Consider the following 18,394-nt stretch of genomic DNA (forward strand, 5'->3'; position numbering starts at 1 on the left):
GAACCCAAGAGTGGCAGGTGAAGCCCCAGCAACCTGGTGATCAATCCATGACAACTGGTTATCAGTACCAGATGGTGCAGGTCTGCCTCCTTGCCACACTGACTGCAAAGTCTGGAGCTGTGACTCCGCTGCCACCCCCCCCAGGAGCAGAACAGCAGCCTCACCTGTCCTTGGTGGAGGTAGAGTGGGGTGGGAAGAGGATGTATTGGACGACACAGGTGTGCTTCTCCCTGTCACTGCTGCTCTCACTTGAGCCATCAATCTGGAGGGGAGATACTGCATGAGCCCTAGCCAGTACCCCCTTACACAGCACAGCCCCACCACACAGCTCCACTAGCAGGCGTGGAAAGAGTAAGCCTGTCCCAAACCCAAGAACTCCTCCAGCACAGCACAAAGCAGCTCTGTAACTGCAGATGAAGGCAGAAAAATGCCCAACCCACAAGCTGCTTTACTGTCTCCCTATACGTGTCACGGGTGTGTGCTAGAAGCAGATGATAAATCCTATCACAGGACAGTGAATCCACCCCAGGACCAGCAGTGAGGGACTGTGTCCACAAGAGGACAGCATCCAGGCTCACCTGTATGGGCAGCTCCAGCACCATGTTGATAATGCCATCCCCACTGGATGCAAAGTGGAAACCCTCTGACAGACGAAGCCTTGCAACAGAGAGGAAGTCAGACCTGCAGTACTTCTCCACCCATACTGTAAGCTTTAAATGCAAGAATGACTGTACCCTTCACCCCAAAACATTGTCCTGCACACAGAGAATGAGGAGATACGACGCTGCCAGAACAGCCTGTGTGAAGATAAGCACAGGCCAGGTACAGTAACACCTCTTGCCCTTTTGCATGTTTTCCAGGACATTTTCTGTCATTTCCTTCAACTACAGCTGCAGAACTGGGTAAAGCACTGACCCAAATGGCTCTAGAAGCTGTGTATGGGACCAAAACCCTCTGCACAGCAGCTTCAACTCTTACCTATTATAAGGCCTCATAAATGTAATAAGCAAGGTTGACCTTGCTTTCCCAGTATCCCCAGGACTAGCTTGGAGAGAGGACCCCTGTCAGGTGTGCAACTTACTCTGTGAGTGTGGAAAGGAGCTGGGCCACAGCAGTGATGGGCACAGCTGGTGCCAGCCCCGACTGGACACTCCAGATCCAGCGCTGGTGATAGAAGTAGCGGGACAGCGAAGCCAGGGTGGAAGAGGCAGTGCGATTGGCCACCATGGTGAGGGGACCAGACACAGGGGGATGCTCCAGGTTCAGAATGAAGGGGGCTCGGTAGTCAGAAGGCAGCTTCTCATACCTAGGAGAGGGCAGAAGTGTGGCATGCTGACATGGAAAAAAACAATTTTTTTTTATTTAGGGTCAGGGCTGTCTGGATTCACAACCCACTTGTTGGACCCAGGACAGTCTTCCAGCAGCAAAACGTGGCTGGCCCAGCACAGGATCCTGCTCAGACAGCAGTACCTAAATTTACTTCCACATCATATTTCATTAGGAGTGACAAATCTGCCTGTCCTCCAGGAATCCCTGCTCAATTCACAACCATGCAAACCAAACCCATCCCAACAAGCATTTAATTCACAGCACACTCATCCTACAGCTTACAGCACCATCCACAGATCTTCCTTCTTCCCGCTTTGCAGGGCAAGGTGGTGACAGCCTGGTGCTCCATCCCTACCTGATAAGCAGCTTCTCCAACGGTTTGTGCAGCACAACAAGGCAGGGTCTGTCTGAGAGGGCCGACTGGGCCCCAGCCACAGGTGGGGACTTGGAGGGAGAACTACTGCCCAACATTTTCCTCTTTGCCTTTGGAGTTGCTTCCTTGCTCTGGACCCTGTGAGGAAAGCGCAGCTGCAAGATTCGGTCCCGTAACTCTTCCACTATCTGTCATGGCAAAAGCAAAAGGTAAACAGGACCAACTTTGTTTGGAGTCATAAACTACTCAAAATAAGTGTCTAGAACAAGAGCTTGACCAAAAGGAACAGAACACTCCTTGAATACACAGAACAGCAGGAGTTAAAGGTAGTTTTATTTCTGAGGCACTAGCAAGCCCAAGATCAAGATGGCACAAGGCTCTTTGGTTCCTATTTTAAGTATTTTAAAAGCAAATGAAAGATTAAAAAACCCCCAAAGACTATTTCAAGGCTGAAGAAGTTGCCTTCCAAAACTCAGCTTAAAAACAAATTAATTGCATGCCAGCTCCTCCACAGAAGCAGTCCAAGCATGCACCCTCATTCTTCCCTCCTCCTCTTCGCAACAGCCTACAGTAAATGTAAACTAGTCATATCAGCTGTGGGAACAGTCTGGCTCTGTCTTAGGTATTTCCCCACTACCACATTCATTTGTCAAACCTCTGTGACAAAAGGTTTCAGGAGCCTGGATTATATTTTAGCTTATTTTTTTCCAAGATACTTTCACAATGACTTCCTGACTACTCTTTTAAGCTTTTAGTAGCTCTGAATATAGTTCAACCCACACTTGCATCTGATTCCCACAATAGCCCAGTGTTTTCTTTGAAATTTATAGTGTTAGGGTTCTTTTCATGATCTTTGTTCAACTTTTTTCAATTTTTATTACCATTGTAGGCAAACAGAAGAACACCAGCTCTCCATCTTTTTCAATATTAATTATTTCAGTAACTTTTCCCACCATTACTATGTCTTTTTCAAGGAATGTCCCCAAACCCAAATGTTAAACAAGAGTTCTTTCCTGCACTTGGGTCTTTGCTGCCACTTGGGTCCCCTTCATGGTTTCATATTGATATCACAGAATCACTAATGGTGTTTAAGCTCCCAAATCCCACTATTTTGCAGTTATCCATATTGGCTTCAAGCCACCACTGTGCTGCTTAGGTGTCAACAAAGCACAGAGGTTGAAATAGCTTTGTGCCACCTGCACATTTCCTCAGCTCAGTACAAGTTACCTTTCTGCAAATGAGTTCTCTACCCTTTGACTAGAAAAAAGATTGAGAAAATCACAAACAGCTTCTGCTGTGATGAAACAGAGCACTTTTCCAATTTCCTTCCTTTGCTCCCCAAGGCAGTTTGCTTTATGACATCCCATTTCTGCAGTTCTACAGTCATGCCCTATACGAAGTCTCACCAAAAAGCTTTCTAAAAGTCAACTAACAACACGCTTTCCATACCTTCAGTATTGGAAATTTGAACTGCTCAGCACAAAACCCCCTTTCCATTAAACAAAGCAGGCTAAGTTCTATTGCCATCCTCCACACTGAGTAGCTAATCAGCTCTATGGCAGGCAAAAAAAAAAACATATTGTGGATGATGCAAGTTATGATCTACATAAAGTTCCTGCTGCAATGATCTGGAGCTTGCCTACAGCCGCAGGGTATGGCGCCTGTCTCACACCTTCTTCATAAAAGAGGTATTAATTTGCACCTGCCAGAGGGAACTCCTTCAAAAAAACCTGTCACTTGGCATTACCAAGCCCACATGTTGACCCAGCAACCAGTGCCCAAGTCCTGGATCCCCTAAAGTCATGAAAGGGCAGATCTGCCAGAGTGCCAGAACATTCAGTATTATCTAAGTTCATTATCTCAGAAAGAGATGACTCTTCTCATGTTTGTTAGCTTCTCCTCAGACTAGTCTCTAACACTAAAGCTAAGATAGACAAACCAAAGATTTCTTTCATGAAGATAAAAAATCTAGACTTAATTATAAACCTCTTGTTTATATTAAAAAGTTCACACAGTTTAATAGCAGGGCATCCTTCTCATCCTTTACCTAGGAACACTTAGACTTGTCTCAGCTATTATAACTGGAGAATCAGTCCACACAGTAACTCCACCTTCTGCATCTGACTAGGGTAGATAATTTCCTTTGATACAAAAAGGTTATTAAAGTCTATCTGACAGACTTTTATCCTGAAAACATTTCGCAGGTACTAATTCTCCCTGTACTGCTTATGTGGGGTGCTGTTTGCATGTTAACTATTAATTTCCTCCCTGCCCAATAGATTCAATATGCACGTACTGGAAGAGATAGCCCACAGAACATGTAGTACATCTATCACAGAGGTTTTTACAGATGAGTCAGACAAGTATCTGCTGTTCTTTATAGATGCTATTGATTGTGCTTTGGTCAGAAGGATACACTAGATAACCTTTAAGTAATTTCAAGCCCCAGAATTGAATTAAGCAGTGGGAAAAATACCCACATGACCAGCTATTCTATTGATCTTCGAGTCTTTGGGTTTAGATCTTTCATAGACTTAACAAAGAAAGTTTGTCCCAAATGACCCTTTCTTTTACAGTAGATTCAAACCCATCTAAGCCTTAACATGGTAGTTACTTATTAGAGGGTAGCTGCCCACAGTGTTGCTGTGATCTACCCATCATTTCCACATTCAGAACTTCTTGCTCTGCTCCTACCTCATGAAGCAGACAGCCAGCTCTCACCTTGTTCCTGGCCTGTGCAGGTGTGCCAATGGGGAAGCCCAGCCGGAGAACCATGCAGGGAGCTTTGGAGATGATTCGTACCACATAGAACGAGGAAGGGGTAAGATCCTCAGACCTGCACAGGAGGAGTTAGGACAAGGCTGAAATGGCATGGATCTTGCTGCTCTGACGTGCCAGACCAAGCAGAGGTTTCTGCTCCACAGAGCCCAACAGCCCACACAACTTCACAGTAACAGATATCAGTTCTAGCATGCAGAAACCCCTCAGCTGGCTTCTCTCTCCCCCCGGGCTGCAACCTGAACACAATGGAACAGCTCAGAAACTGCAGGATTTCATATCCCCTTGCCTAGCTCTCACCCTCTCCTGTAAACATCTGCTTCGGGGCCCATAGCTGCATACTGGTCTAACCAGATCCTTGGTCTGGCCACACGCCAGTTCCCCACACAGCACTGCTTCAGAGCCACTCACCCGTGGATCAGCTTGACGTAGGAGTAGCCCTCCACCAGCACGAAGCTGCTCCAGTCCCGCAGCAGGGAGGTGAGTGCTGAGTGGGAGATGCGGCACTGGATGGTGCTGTAGCGGCCATTGTTGCCCGGCGTGTGCAGGTGCTTGGGCACAGGCCTGCAGGGTAGGACAGAAAGTCATTTCAGAGCTGCACAATCTCTTCTTCCCCCAAACAGAGGCTTTGCTACATCCATCCTACTCTGACTGGTCTATCAGCCTTTTTTCCTCCACAGCAGACAACAAACAAGCACCTCCCCTAATCAAGCATTGGGAAGAGTCATACTCCTGAGCGCACTGGAATTTCCACACTGAGAGAGCACATCCCTTGTATTCTATCTCCCTCCATGCAATATATGACTATTATTCACATTACTCTGCAACTAGGACCAGCCTCAGGAAAGCAATGCTTTTGGGAAAGACATTTTCCAGCAGTAAATTGTGGGTTAGCTCCCAAATGAATGGTCCCATAGGCCCTGCAATTGGGAAATCAAAACCCAAGAGGGACTTGAGAAACAATTTATCATTCCAATCAAAGATGACTTCCCAACCTACCACCCCTCTCAGATAAACAAACATTTAGCATCCATCAGGCCCCACTAGTGATACCCTTCCCTGGGCCACCTGCAGAAGAGCTGCAAGTCCTGGACACCCTGCTTTCCCAGCTGGCCCACAGTGTGCCCACGAGCTCCGCCCTGCCCGTCACATACGTGTCGTGCTCCAGAAGGACCACTATACGATGCATGTGCAGCCACCTCTGCCAGAAGTTGGCATCCATGGAAAGGATGGGCTTCCAGTAGGAGGCAAACTGGGAATGGCTTGAGTCAGACCCACTGTGCTGCAGAGATAATACCTGAGAAAATGATGGGACAATATTCAGCATGAAAGTTCTCCACCCAGAGAGAGCAAGAATTTCTCTAGCAGCTGAGCTGTTGCAGGCTAAGAAGGTCACATCCCTGGCTTTGGGTAATTTCCTCTGAACAGAGTAAGTGTGTTCACATTGAAACAAGCAGTACAGCATAAGCAAAAATAAATTAGGCTCCCGAAATGTCAAGTTAATTAGGAATTTAACTACTTAGCATCAAGTAAATCAACCATGAAAAAGATAGCATATGTAATTGTGTGCCTTCTGATTGAGAAGGGGATATATGGCTTATGTCAGCAAAGTAATTAAACACTGAGATTACTCATCTGAAAGTGCTCAGGCAAATAGGGTGCCAGAATGCGTGGCATTGGGCAACTCTAATAGGTTTATTAGAGTTGATTCTACCATACTATAGCAACTCTGCTGACATAGAAACACAGTGGTCATTACCCATAAGGTGGGATGTTCAAGATATACTGTGGGATGCATAGCCCTACATAGAGAAAATGTACTAGGCAAACCTAAAAAAGAGCTTAAACAATAAAATAAAAGGGATAGTTCTCTGATGGTAAATCTCCCCTAGCTTTAAGATCTGCTAGTCCTCTACCACCTATGCCAAGGACACTGGTAGCAGGGAACAGATAATATGCTGGCTCTTCTGCTTAGTGAGTTTCAATGAGGCTGAATTTTGCAATGGAAACTATTAGCTCATATTTTGTTTATTTTCTGCTGTGCAGATGACAAGCATCTCTCTTGCACCTTCCACATGAGTGCTCAGAGCAATGAGCCTATTAAACAACTACTCAGCACATTGTGTATCTTCACCTGACAGTACTGAGCTACATCTCCAGGGCACTGGTTGCACAGCCAGCAGCAACTCCATGCCTATGGGGTATCCACCAAAAAGGCACAGCAAAAGCAAATGTGTCAGCCTTCCCATCAGTCTCACACATCACAGCACTACAGGAGAAGGTTTCACAGCACACTTAGGAGACTTGCTGTTGGGCTTAGAGGTGTAGCTGCAACAATTAAGACATAGGGTAATGTCTCAGAGGGGGAAATGTATGGCATAGGATGTTCACTGCACCACACCTGAACTCTCTAACTGAGCAGGGTAAGATGAAGATAAGATGAGCAAGAGATGAAGTCTGAGTACAAGAATAAGCAGGGGAGACAACCTGTCCCACGTTAAACAGAGAGAGGGGGAACATACCGGAGTGGTGGATCCTGGGGGGATGTAGAAGAGGGGCACCCCATTCTTGGTGCTCTCAGGAATGGTAAAGTGTTCTGGGACTGTGTCAAAAGACTGCAGATGCACCAACATCTGATCTGTTTGGTTGATGCTGGAAAAGAAGAGGCAGTTAGCAAAAGCCCATGCTCTCCCCCTTGCTGCCCCAGTCAGTGCAGGGCTTGCACACAGAGCACTCTCTATGTCCTGGGAGCCCATCTACACCAACAGAGCTGTGATTCCATGTCCAAGTGCAAAGTGTGTGTTAAAGGGGCTCCAGTGTAGAAGCCTCATACATACAGGGGATGATCAGAGTTGGAAATTGAGTGCTAGAAGAGGAATCTGCCAGATAGCTGGTAGTTACAGCCACCCTGGCCAGGAAACAGTTGTGACCCACAAGCACTTCAGCCCCACAGACACGTGTGATGTGTTTGCTGCTCCCAGTGTGACCATACAGCACAGCTGCACAGGTGTGCTAAAAGAACACATCACCTCCATGGGATGGCAGTCAGAGACAAGGTTTGCATCCTAGGATCTGGATCCAGGAGCAGCAATACCATTACCCTGAAGCATTCTTACAGACTAGATCACAGACCAATTAAAATCTTTTCCTTGGCTAGACAGCAAGCTTGTAATCAGTCATGCCCCTTCCTCAGAGCACATTCCTTTTGAACGCTGGGATGGGACACACACCTGCAAAACCCTCATCATAGCATGGCAAGGAAGGAATTATTCGGTGACACTGGAAACTGCTGGGCATGGTCCAGCTCACCTCTGCAAGGTGTTCCAGAAGCGCCGGATGACGGTGGTACGGTACAGACTGGTGATAGGCTTCCTCATGGTGCAGCTGATGTCATGCAAAATGTCATAGCTTCCCTCCATTGTCACTTCCACCCAAGTGCTGCGTTTTGATGGGTCCAGGGGCCAGGGTGTCACAGCTAAGTACTCAATCCTCATGTTATGCTTCCAAAGCAGCACTAGTTTCACCTCCAGCTGAGACCCACCTGCATGGGAGCAGAAGAGAAAGTTCAGGTGCTTGTTCCGTACACATCTGAGCTTTACCTCTGACCAGGGATTTATGAGTACCATGAGATTGTTTGATTGCTGAGGGGAACTAAGTAATCTAACAACTGTTTGCTTTAGCTGAAGTCACTCTCTCCTCTCCAACTGAGGGAGACTTTGCTTGCACTGAAATGCCTGGTGAAGGGCTCACAATTCTTGAAGTGTACATGCACTATCTACACTAGAGAAGGCAACAAACTCAGAGGAGGTGCTGACATTTGCAATGGGCTCTCTTCTTCACAGCCTTGTCTTTGGTTCAAAAAAAACTGGGTTTTTGCACAGATGAGCAGGGCCATTCAACTATGAGGTTTTGTAATCCACACTGCAGAGTTAATCCATCCCATCGCAGAAACACAGGCATCTGATGGACACAGATTATAAACAACCTGGAAGATGAGGCCTAATTCTTGAATTAATCTCTACTCATCCTGCACAAACTGTATTTCATGAAATCTAGAACTTAAATCTTCAAAGCTTCTCACCATGTTTACCCTCTCTTCCCAAAATTAAGATGTTAATGAATATTCACCTATTTTTCAAACCATAAATTTTTACCTTTTCCTTTAAGTGAGCCTGTCTAACAGATTAACAGAAAAATCTGACAGCAGGTCTCACTGAGCCAACAGAGCAGAGAACTATCCCACTCCTGCTGACCGTGCATGTGTATTTGTACTGAAACATCCCAGGGAAACACATGACCACGCTGCGATTCCAACTGTTTGATCATCTATTCCATGTCCAGCCTGCTCTATAGTTTGCCAGACTTGCAGGGTTTGTGTGATAAGTGATTGCATGTGCTGGAAACCTTCTGAACAGATCATCAGCCTGGATGCTCGGTTTCCTGCAGAGTTGCATTTGCTGCTGTCATAGGCACATCATGCCATCCCCTTCATGGGCTGATTGAGCTCCACTTTAAAGCCATATTTCTGCTCTCATGGTCCCTGCTGGGAGGCACTCTCCAAGTACTCTTCCCGCATCAATGTTTAGAAGAAATCTTCCAGAGTTCATGCCAAATTCATGCTTGGTTGTTCTTTTGATTAGATTATTTTTATTCTGAGAAACTTCATTTCAATAACATTGACAAGGAGTGTGCAGTACTAAGAAATCCATACCCTGTTTCAGCTGTTACTGTGCAGAACATTCATCCCCCTTAACACACCCAGACCTTCCTGCACCTTAAGAATTCACCTTTCTTGAACAAAGATGATCAAAAGTGTATAATATATTTTACCTGTACTTAATCTGAGGGATTAGTAGGATTCTATTTAAGGTTACTAATATTTTCTGCAATGGATAGTTTGTGTTACTACAAATGCACTTGCCAGTACTGCACCATCTGTTGTTTCCTATGAAGATTGTCTTGTGTATCAGAGAGGCTAAACAAGACTTTATAGATTCATCTATTTTTATTTCATACTGTCACCTCACTCTTATTCCTTTAGGGCTTATTCACTGCTTTCTGTACAATAAATTGGTTCTCATAATAAAGCCTTTCTACTTCATCAACAGCAAACATGATAAGCAAATTCCCACACTTTTGCTTAGATCACAAATGAAAATATTTCCAACTTCCACTTCTGTTTCCATTAGTCATCCTGGCTTCACTCCTATGATCCCACACAAGCAAAACTAAAAACACAGGCAAAATATTTACTTGGAAGTTACATCTAGATGAATCTTTAGCTTTTTTTTTTTTTTACTTCAAAGCAATCTCTTTCTGGTTCCTGAGTTAATAGCATATAAATTTTTTTCTACTTTGATTTCCTTCACAATGTCCAGCTCTGTTTTTTTCAGAAAGCTCACTTTGTCCGCCTGATTCTTGTCACTAGAGAAGAGCCATTGTCATTGCTCAGCTAGTTCCCAGCCAGTTTTGGTGCTGGACTGATTCGCAGAGGAAGATTATGTTTTGAAAATCATCCTGCAGGCTGCCCTCAACACAAAATGGTCAGTGAGATATTTTTTTTGTTACTGAGGGAAATCCCCTGACTGGGCTCCATCATACACACCATGACCCCGTAGCTTCTCTCCCTTCCATACCTTCCAATCCTTTCCCCTTCACATGCACTTCTGCATTCCTAAATAACCAAGTTACCTCCTAAATACCTAAATATTTAAAAATCACACAGTGAGGGTAACCAGAGCACTTATAAATATCACAAACCTCTCCAGGCAACTCTGAACACAAAGCTAGCTTTTTTATTCTATTTTTACTTTGGTAAAGTTAAGGAGAAAAGTGACAGTGTCAAAGTCCACAAATGCACTTTTCCCCTCTTGCTTCACAGCCAGCTGGCTCCTTAACAGCCTTTAATTGGCAAGTTTTGGCAATCCAGGTTAATTAATTGTTCTTTGTTATATACTTCTCTGTAGAATGACTCAGAGAACACTGATTAGCCAAACCTGCTTTTCCTTAGCAAAGGCAGTGCTGAAAGTCTACATGTCTTGAATCATTTCTCAACTCTACTTTAACATGTTAGTTCAGCAAATTTTTCACCAACTCCCCAGAGCATTTAGGCTTTCCAAAGTATTAAGTAACATTATCTGCTACTAGTCTGAAGGCTGCATAGAAATATATTCCATGTTTTTGAAACCTCTGACATTTCATTTTTAAATTTCTTCTAAAAAAATACACAAAAAGTATTTCTGGCTTAAGGAGCTCCTGAGCTGCAAAGAGCTGGAGAGGGCTCAAAGGAAATAAAAAGGAAAGGAGAATGGAGATTACCATCATGTGTGTTTATCCTGCTCTTACTCCTCCCTGTGCACCTGCCCATAGTTATTCACCACAGAAGGTCATGCTGATCCAGCAACTGCTCTTCTGCTTTCTGCTCTTGTAAAAATGGGAGACCAATCCATTTAGCATTCAAAGGACTAAAAGTCAGCAGGCAAATACCTGGAGGAAAATGCAGGGAGCATGGCAACATGTGGTGATATTTCTAATACATTCCTCCAGAGTGCAGGGATTCACTGCTTTACAATATCCTGAGCCAGAGGTTGTAGCTATACCTTTGTACAGAAAGATACAACATGAACTTGTCTGACTGCTTTTTGAATGATTCATACCTGGTGAAAGCTCTTCCAGCGTTTCTATATAAGACTACACAGTCACCAAAAGCATTTCAGCATTGCTGCCAGATTAAAGAGAAAGGTTTTTTTATCCAGCACTGTTCAAGCTGTAAGTGAACTTGTGCACAGAAGAATAAAAGGCACTGAGGACAGGAACAGACTTGTCACACTGTTTGACAGACATTCCTAGACAAGGAGAATGCAATGGATCTAATCTGCCTGGATTTAAGGGGAGTAATCTCATGCCTCACCTACATTGAAAACAACCTGCAGACATTGCTAGAACAGCTGTCTCACCAGGAAAACTTAGCAGATACTTACTTTTAACAGAAAATTCCTGAAACAAGAAACCAGAGAGATTCATGTAAAGACCAACTTTAGGAATTATCCCACCTAATATGATTGCTAGCAATCTTGCCCCCAAAAAAGGTGATTTAGATGCATTCAGTTTGTAAGATGCATCAAGGCAAATTAGCTGAAATTGCCAGGCATCACAGAAGAACAGGTAGGTGAACTGAGAAAGATAAACTTAGGAGTACTATCATGTGAAGGACAGCACATTTAGGGACTACTAAACAAACAAAACCCAATAAAACACCCAAGGACTCATCAGCTGAAAGAAAAGGTAAGTGAAAGACTTGGGGATTTCTGCAATACAATCATGGAGAAAGTCCATGTGATTCCCAATCTATCAGATTTGGTATTTTACTTCAGAAGCAGGGAAATATTAACACTGCTGAAAAGGGCACTGATTAAACCACACTTAAAACATTCTTATCAACTGTTTTGAGAAAAATGAGATCAAACTGAAAACAACTTAAGGGAAAAAATATAAGAGCTATTAACCTGAATAAACAAAACAGCCTGCCCTTACAAAAGAAAGGTGAAACACTGGCTTGCTTAATATTAACCTGCCAAAAGGTAGATAAGAGAAAGATGTCGTAAAATATGTTCATGCAAGTCAGAGAAGGAAGATAAACTTAATTAAATATAATAATCATACAGGTTTAACTTGGTCTCAAGGAGTTTAGAAAGGAAGCTAGAGAAAGAGCAATGAAGCTCTGGGATAGTCTTCCAACCAGAGCAGTGGCAGAAGGGATTTATATGTTTTCTAGGCAGACCACAATAAATTCACAGAAAACATCACTGGCACACATGGCAAGTTTAGAATGGTTTTGGAGTTAGATCACAGACTGTCTCATATAAAACACATTCTAGAGTACTAATAAGCTTGCATTTGGATTTTTTTATCTCCCCTTCAGTTACAGTACTACCACTAGTCACAGCTGGAAATGGAAATTTAGGTAGGATTTACTGTCACTCCTAAGGATAATCAAACCCCTCAAGGTCCCTAGTCAGCAGCTACTTCTCACACTCCAGGTGCCATGTCTAATGAGCCAGGTAAGAGAACAGGATCACTGGAAGGTTTTATGGTCTTCTAGAAATAATTATGGTCCTGACTGACCTGACATTCTCACCTAACAATATCCTTGTTTCACCCAATTTCTTCTTTTGGAAGACTGTAGTTTGGAGGGCTCAACTTCATGTTAGTATTTTGGAGTGCATCTAGCAAAGAACTAGAGAGGAATGAAAAAAAGGAGAACTATAGATGAAATCCCAAAAAAACTCTGCAAACTCGAGTTCTGTCACTAGTTTCTCTGCAACTGTGGGGAATAATTTCCAAGATACAGAGAATCACTGACTGTCCCTCCCCAGACACAGCTACAGAGGGTGAGCCCTTCAAGTGTGTAACTGCACAATACTGGGCAGCCCTACATCAGCCAATTATTCATGGAAACAGAATTTGGGGAAAATGGCTCCTTCCTCCACAACACCACCACTGCTAAGATTGCAGTGCTTTCCTCTAAGCAGCTGAGAACTGTCCTAGCTGTCTCCAGCCCTCAAGGCAGTCACCTTTTGTGATGTTGACCTCTCGGATGCTGTAGCCCTCGCGCAGCCGGACTGAAACGATGCTCACGAGGTCGGCGTGCACCTCCTTCTCTGTGTGCTTCTTCCTCCGCATCGCCAGCGCAGGGTTGCTGCTTGCAGACACCAGGTGCTCATTGAACAGCCTGTGCTGGGACACTGCAAATGGCAGAGATGGGTTTGTGAGGGAGCAGCTCCCCTGAGCCCCATCCTGTAGCAACAGGTCTCCCCGAGAGCTCCATAAAAGCTGCCAGGAACACTTGCTCGCCTGAGGAACAGTACATCCTTCAGGCACCACTTACACCCACTCCAGGTTCTGCAATACAGCAAACAGGTTCATTAGTGTGGCCAAGAGGCCTGGGAAAGGGACAGGGTGGGGTGTTAGGCACTGCTTCCTCTCGGACAGTTTTTGTGACAAGGCATGCATTGGAATTCCACATTCAGCCTAGACAGGCAGAAACTGCACATCTGTTTCAACAGTCACACAGCAAGCTTTGGGGCTTTACCAATTTCCCTGGAAAACTCTGAGTTCCCAGGTGCTTTCTAAAAGTTATCGGGATGTGGAGATTAAACCACTAACAGCTGATCTTTTTAAGATTCAACATTTTCAAGTCCCAAGCCAACTCTCTTCAAACTTGCCAGTTTATGTGGCTCCTGCTGCCAAGTTACAGAAAGAGCAGATGGCACCAGCATATCACTGGGACATGAAAGAGTGTTTCTATGTCTTACTAGTAACTAAACTAATCTTTCTTGGCACACTCTCAGTCACTAACAGTCACAAAATAAGAACAACCAGAAGAGGCATTTGGGACAGTTCTCAGGGGTCTAGTTTTTCAATCCAAACTGTCACCTGCAGGCCCATTAGGACAAGTTCTCCAAAACATCCCCATCTGTGAGCTAGCCAGTGTGCACAGAAGGGTGGGCAAGAGCTTCCAACCCCCACCATGTCCCAACACAGTGAGCCTAACTGCAGATTGCTGAGCTAGGGGAATGGTGAAAAATGGGACATTTGTTTTGCTTGGTCCATCCAATTCCTGGAACCAGGAGAGGATTCACAGGTGAGGCTGTGTGACCGATTGTGCCCACAGCCTACAGAAGGCATGACAAGGGAGAGTATCAGCATAACCAAGCATGGGGAGTCATCCCAAAGAGAGCTGCTCTAAGATATCCATCTACTGGAACAAGAACATGCACATTCCTCACCACAGTAATATTCTGGATTCAGGGACTCCCCAGTACGCAGAAAGGAGTACAGCAGAAATGCCTTGTGATACACATTCAGATCCAGGCTCAGGGGATCCAGCTCAGGGCATGTAGAAAGGTAAGCACCAAAAGTGGCCATGGCAATGAATTTCATCAGTTCCACATTGGGAACGTGGCCAAAGCTGCAATCATAGGAGTAGACACCGCCCACCTATGGGATGGATAAAGGAGACACCTGAGAGAGAACAGCAGTGCTGAGAACAAGGCAGACAGCTGGTCAACAACACAAACAGGCAGAGAAGGCCCCACTTCTCCTCTGGAGATGAATGCCACCACCACCAATCCACCTCTGTCCCTCTGGTACCCACACTGCCAGCAGACATACCTGCACAAAGGAGCAGGCCACAGTGCCACTGCGCAGCTGGTTGAGTAAAGTCTCGCACACAGCCACGTCGGGGACACTGGTCACACCATCCGTAATTATTATAATACCTGTAAACAAGGCAGCATCTTAGTACATCTTCATCCCAAACAGCTGTCACTCTCCCAGTAAATCCATCAGATATAAAGTTTAGGCAGGGTGAAAATAGAAGGAAAATCCTGAGGCTGGTTTAGAGCTTCCAAGGCATCATGGAGCTGGCAAACATCCTAATTAGGTACAGCACAGCACACAGAAAGGGCACAGCTCTCCACACTCCAGGTTGCCCTGAGCCACAGTCAAACCTGTACTGCCTCACAAACTACCCAACACTGACACATGGCACTTGGCACAGTGTGATCCTCCCCATTCCCACCACCACCATTTGCCCCCAGAATGCAGAGTAAATGTCTCAATTGAAATTTCATCCCTAACAGAAAGGTCCAGGCACACACCAGCCCTTACAGAATTAACCTCAGCCAATGGCAGGAGGAATACAACCCTTTGCAAACAACCAGGCAAACCTTAACCCCGAGGACGCAGCCAACCTGCGCTGGAGTTGGAGGGCAGCAGCTGCAGGGCCAGGATCCCTTGCCGGACCATGCTGACCAGGCCAACGTCAGCAGTGACCACAGACACACTGGGCTTCCTCCCAGATGACTCCTGCACATCACCAGGGCTCTCTTGGCTCAGGGGGGATAAATCCACCTGGAAAAGTTAAAAAAACCAAAAAATCACAAGGCCCCACAGGGCAGATTTCAGCTGAACTCTAGTTCTTGCTCTTCCAAACACCTTCAGTCTGGCAGTCCCATGGTACTCTGGAGCACTGCAGCAGATTCCATCTGTAGCTTTAACTTCCAGATCATCTTAAAACCCTGGTCACTTGGGTGCCTTAGAACAGCTGGGCAAGGCTGCTTGAAAGTGGAGGGACAGCCTCTCAGAGCTTTATATTAAGCTGATTTCTAATAGAAGGGGAAATTGGGGTCACTTTGGGGTCACTAAAATTCCTCTGTGGAGCAAAGCACTTCCCAGTTAAAGAGATGTGAATACCTCCTTCTCCCCCTGCCATTTAGAAGCTGCAGCTATTCAGCATCTACTTAATTTATTATATTCAGCCCAGAAACACAGGAGAGGTAGAGGCAGCTACTTCTCACTCATGAAGCTCTGTAGCAGAGGGGGCAAAGAGCCTCATAAAGACAAAGTCTTGTGCCTATGCATTCAACTCAAATGGCCCTCATTATGCAATAATGACATAAACAAATGTAGGTAAGCTTCTGCACCTTCTATGAAAAATATCCTCTAGGCAAAGCCTGAAATTTGTATAATTACACCAGTGAGAAACCTACTGTATTCTTAGTCCCTTAATCCCCAAAAGGTTCTGGCAGTTCAACCCTGCAATAAAACATTGCTTTGTTTTTCCTGCTAATGCTGAGAATAGCTGAGACCCCTCCCCCTCCTCCCTCAAAGCTACAGATGATTGAAGCTTGTAAAACAAAACTAGAACTAACTAAACTTTTGCTATGCACAAATGGGAGCACTCCGTGCCTGTGAGCGAAAAATATTGACTGTCCGTCACTTTAATTTGCCAGATGCCTTTAATTCAGATACTTTTTAACAATGATGCAGCAAGTGCAACTTCAAAAGTGAAAAATGTTTCAGTCCCTGCCCTTCCCCTGGGGCCTCCACCTCCACCCCACAGCCTGTGGCAGGACTCGCCAGTCCCTCTGGCCTGCGAGAGCGTCTCTCTCCTCCATTTGCATGGAAGAAGTTACAGGGTAATTTACCATGAGAGAAATATTGCATCAAGCAGGAATGTATACAAAGCTCTGCAAAAACACCATCTGGACTCACCGGTTGAGTTATTTACTTCCGGCAATCTACTTCCTGTTTCAGGACCAGCAGTTTAGCATTGAAACATACAAATTTCTGCTAGAATATGAGATTCCAAGCACTTCAGATATGCAACTGCAATACATCACCAATAGCCTCTTGGTCATCTGATTCTGGGACTTTTTTTTTCCTTTTTGCCCGAACTCTAATAACTACTGCTAACTAAGGACTAAATAACCTTAGCCAGACCAGCAATGACTTTGACTGCAAGATCAAAAGCAGCATGGCCAGCAGGTCAAGGGAGGTGATCTTTAAATGTCCCCTCCAACCCACACCATACTAGGACTCTATCATTAATTTGCTGATACATATAGCCATGGCTATTAAGCAGCATCTGTCATAGATTTCAAGGAGTTCATGAAAAAAGTGGCTGTTTATTCAGCTTCATGGCCAGTTTTCATGGTAAAAAATAAGTATTTTTATTCAAGAAATGTAACAAGGGCATATTCACAGCTATTTATAGATTAATTATATGGACATAATCACCTCTCCCACCACCTTCTTCAGAGAGAAAGCACATCCTACCATTTCTCCTATAACATACAGCCAGGCTGTCTTAGTACACATTAACTTTGGGGGAGGTAACCATCCTCACCAGTCCTTCTCAACACTTAATAGTTCTGCTTCCTCAGTGTTCATGTCTCATTACTGGATCCCACAACATTATCTCACCAACTCCTTAGCTGTTCCTTCTGCAGACCTCTGCTGCTTTTCCTCTTGCCACCACACTTCAGCGGGGCCTCAGAGTGCACATCTCCAGGAAGCCAAGAGAGCCCAGTTACCTCTGCACTCCTTACCTGTGGTTTGGGTTCATATTGTTGCTGAAGCATCTCTGCCACTTTGTTTTCAAAGGCACAGAGCTGTGTGTAAACTTGGTGCAGAAAGGCCTCACGCTTCGTCTCATCCAGCTGACAGCCCTGGAATAGTACCTGGCCCAAAGACACACGTGTCAGTCACCAAGTCAATATTTTACAGCACCAGCCCTCAAGATGGTGAACACAGTGCTGCACAGTAAAGGTCAAACACATCCCTGACAAAGCACAGGTACAGCACAGGCCACTTCTCTCTGTTCCTGCTCAAAAATAACTGCGTGTGAGCAGTGGTACCTCATGGCAATTGCCGTGCATCCCACAGCAGACACCTACATGACACTTTAGGAAATCTCCTTCTTGGGCAAGAAACTTCTACTTCATTTGACTTTCTCCAGGATAAACAGTTATTAGGAGAAAGTGATGTGGGATCATTGTTAGAAACCATGAACTGTAGTCTGATGCTTCTACGGAAGGCCTGCTTCTTCTAATCTACCTTACCTATAGACTGATTAAATTATCTTCCAAGGGGAACAGTAAATTGAAATAAAGAAAAGAAGCAATTAGAGTGGACATTACATTAGAGTGGCTTACAGAGGAAGCCTGCCACCACAGCAACTCCCCAGGGTGACAGGCATGACACCTGTGTTTACAGATGCCACCCTGGTACAGGCAATCCCTCAGTCCCTGTCCACAACCAGAGACAAAGAAGATACAACATGCAGACAAAGCCCTCAGCAGATTGGTGGGGTGCTGCATGTTATCCACATTCCTCAGCCTCATATGGGCAAGACCTCACAGTGGCACAGGAGAAATAAATGATTACCACAGAAAGTCTTTCCTGGATAAGTGATACACACAATACACCTTTTCCTCCATAAAAGAATAATTATCCAGCTGTTCCCAGAGATCACAGTTCATGGCCTCATATACAAAGTGGGAATTTAGGGAGGTCCAAAGAAGAAAAATCTAGCAACTTCAGAGTGCTCAATATAGTGTAAATAGGGGA

The 18,394-nt window shown here is 44.9% G+C and overlaps 1 protein-coding gene across 5 annotated transcripts in view; it reads right to left on the minus strand.

Moving 5' to 3' along the window:
- The window catches only part of SZT2 (SZT2 subunit of KICSTOR complex), a 56,581-nt gene that overhangs the window by 36,023 nt on the left and 2,164 nt on the right, over window positions 1–18,394 (minus strand). For all 5 annotated transcript variants that reach the window (XM_077785381.1, XM_021527941.3, XM_077785379.1 and 2 more), the window contains exons 5-18: window positions 17,374–17,505; window positions 15,235–15,394; window positions 14,654–14,760; window positions 14,269–14,479; window positions 13,054–13,224; window positions 7,790–8,021; window positions 7,003–7,132; window positions 5,635–5,777; window positions 4,892–5,044; window positions 4,424–4,538; window positions 1,685–1,890; window positions 1,082–1,306; window positions 579–657; window positions 165–262 (exon numbers count right to left, since the gene is read on the minus strand). In XM_077785381.1, the coding sequence (XP_077641507.1) occupies window positions 165–262; window positions 579–657; window positions 1,082–1,306; window positions 1,685–1,890; window positions 4,424–4,538; window positions 4,892–5,044; window positions 5,635–5,777; window positions 7,003–7,132; window positions 7,790–8,021; window positions 13,054–13,224; window positions 14,269–14,479; window positions 14,654–14,760; window positions 15,235–15,394; window positions 17,374–17,505 (2,162 nt within the window). The remainder of the gene's footprint in view (window positions 1–164; window positions 263–578; window positions 658–1,081; window positions 1,307–1,684; window positions 1,891–4,423; window positions 4,539–4,891; window positions 5,045–5,634; window positions 5,778–7,002; window positions 7,133–7,789; window positions 8,022–13,053; window positions 13,225–14,268; window positions 14,480–14,653; window positions 14,761–15,234; window positions 15,395–17,373; window positions 17,506–18,394) is intronic.

The sequence above is a fragment of the Lonchura striata genome, chromosome 9 (genome assembly GCF_046129695.1).
Source record: "Lonchura striata isolate bLonStr1 chromosome 9, bLonStr1.mat, whole genome shotgun sequence".
In the NCBI taxonomy this organism is placed as follows: Eukaryota; Metazoa; Chordata; class Aves; order Passeriformes; family Estrildidae; genus Lonchura; species Lonchura striata.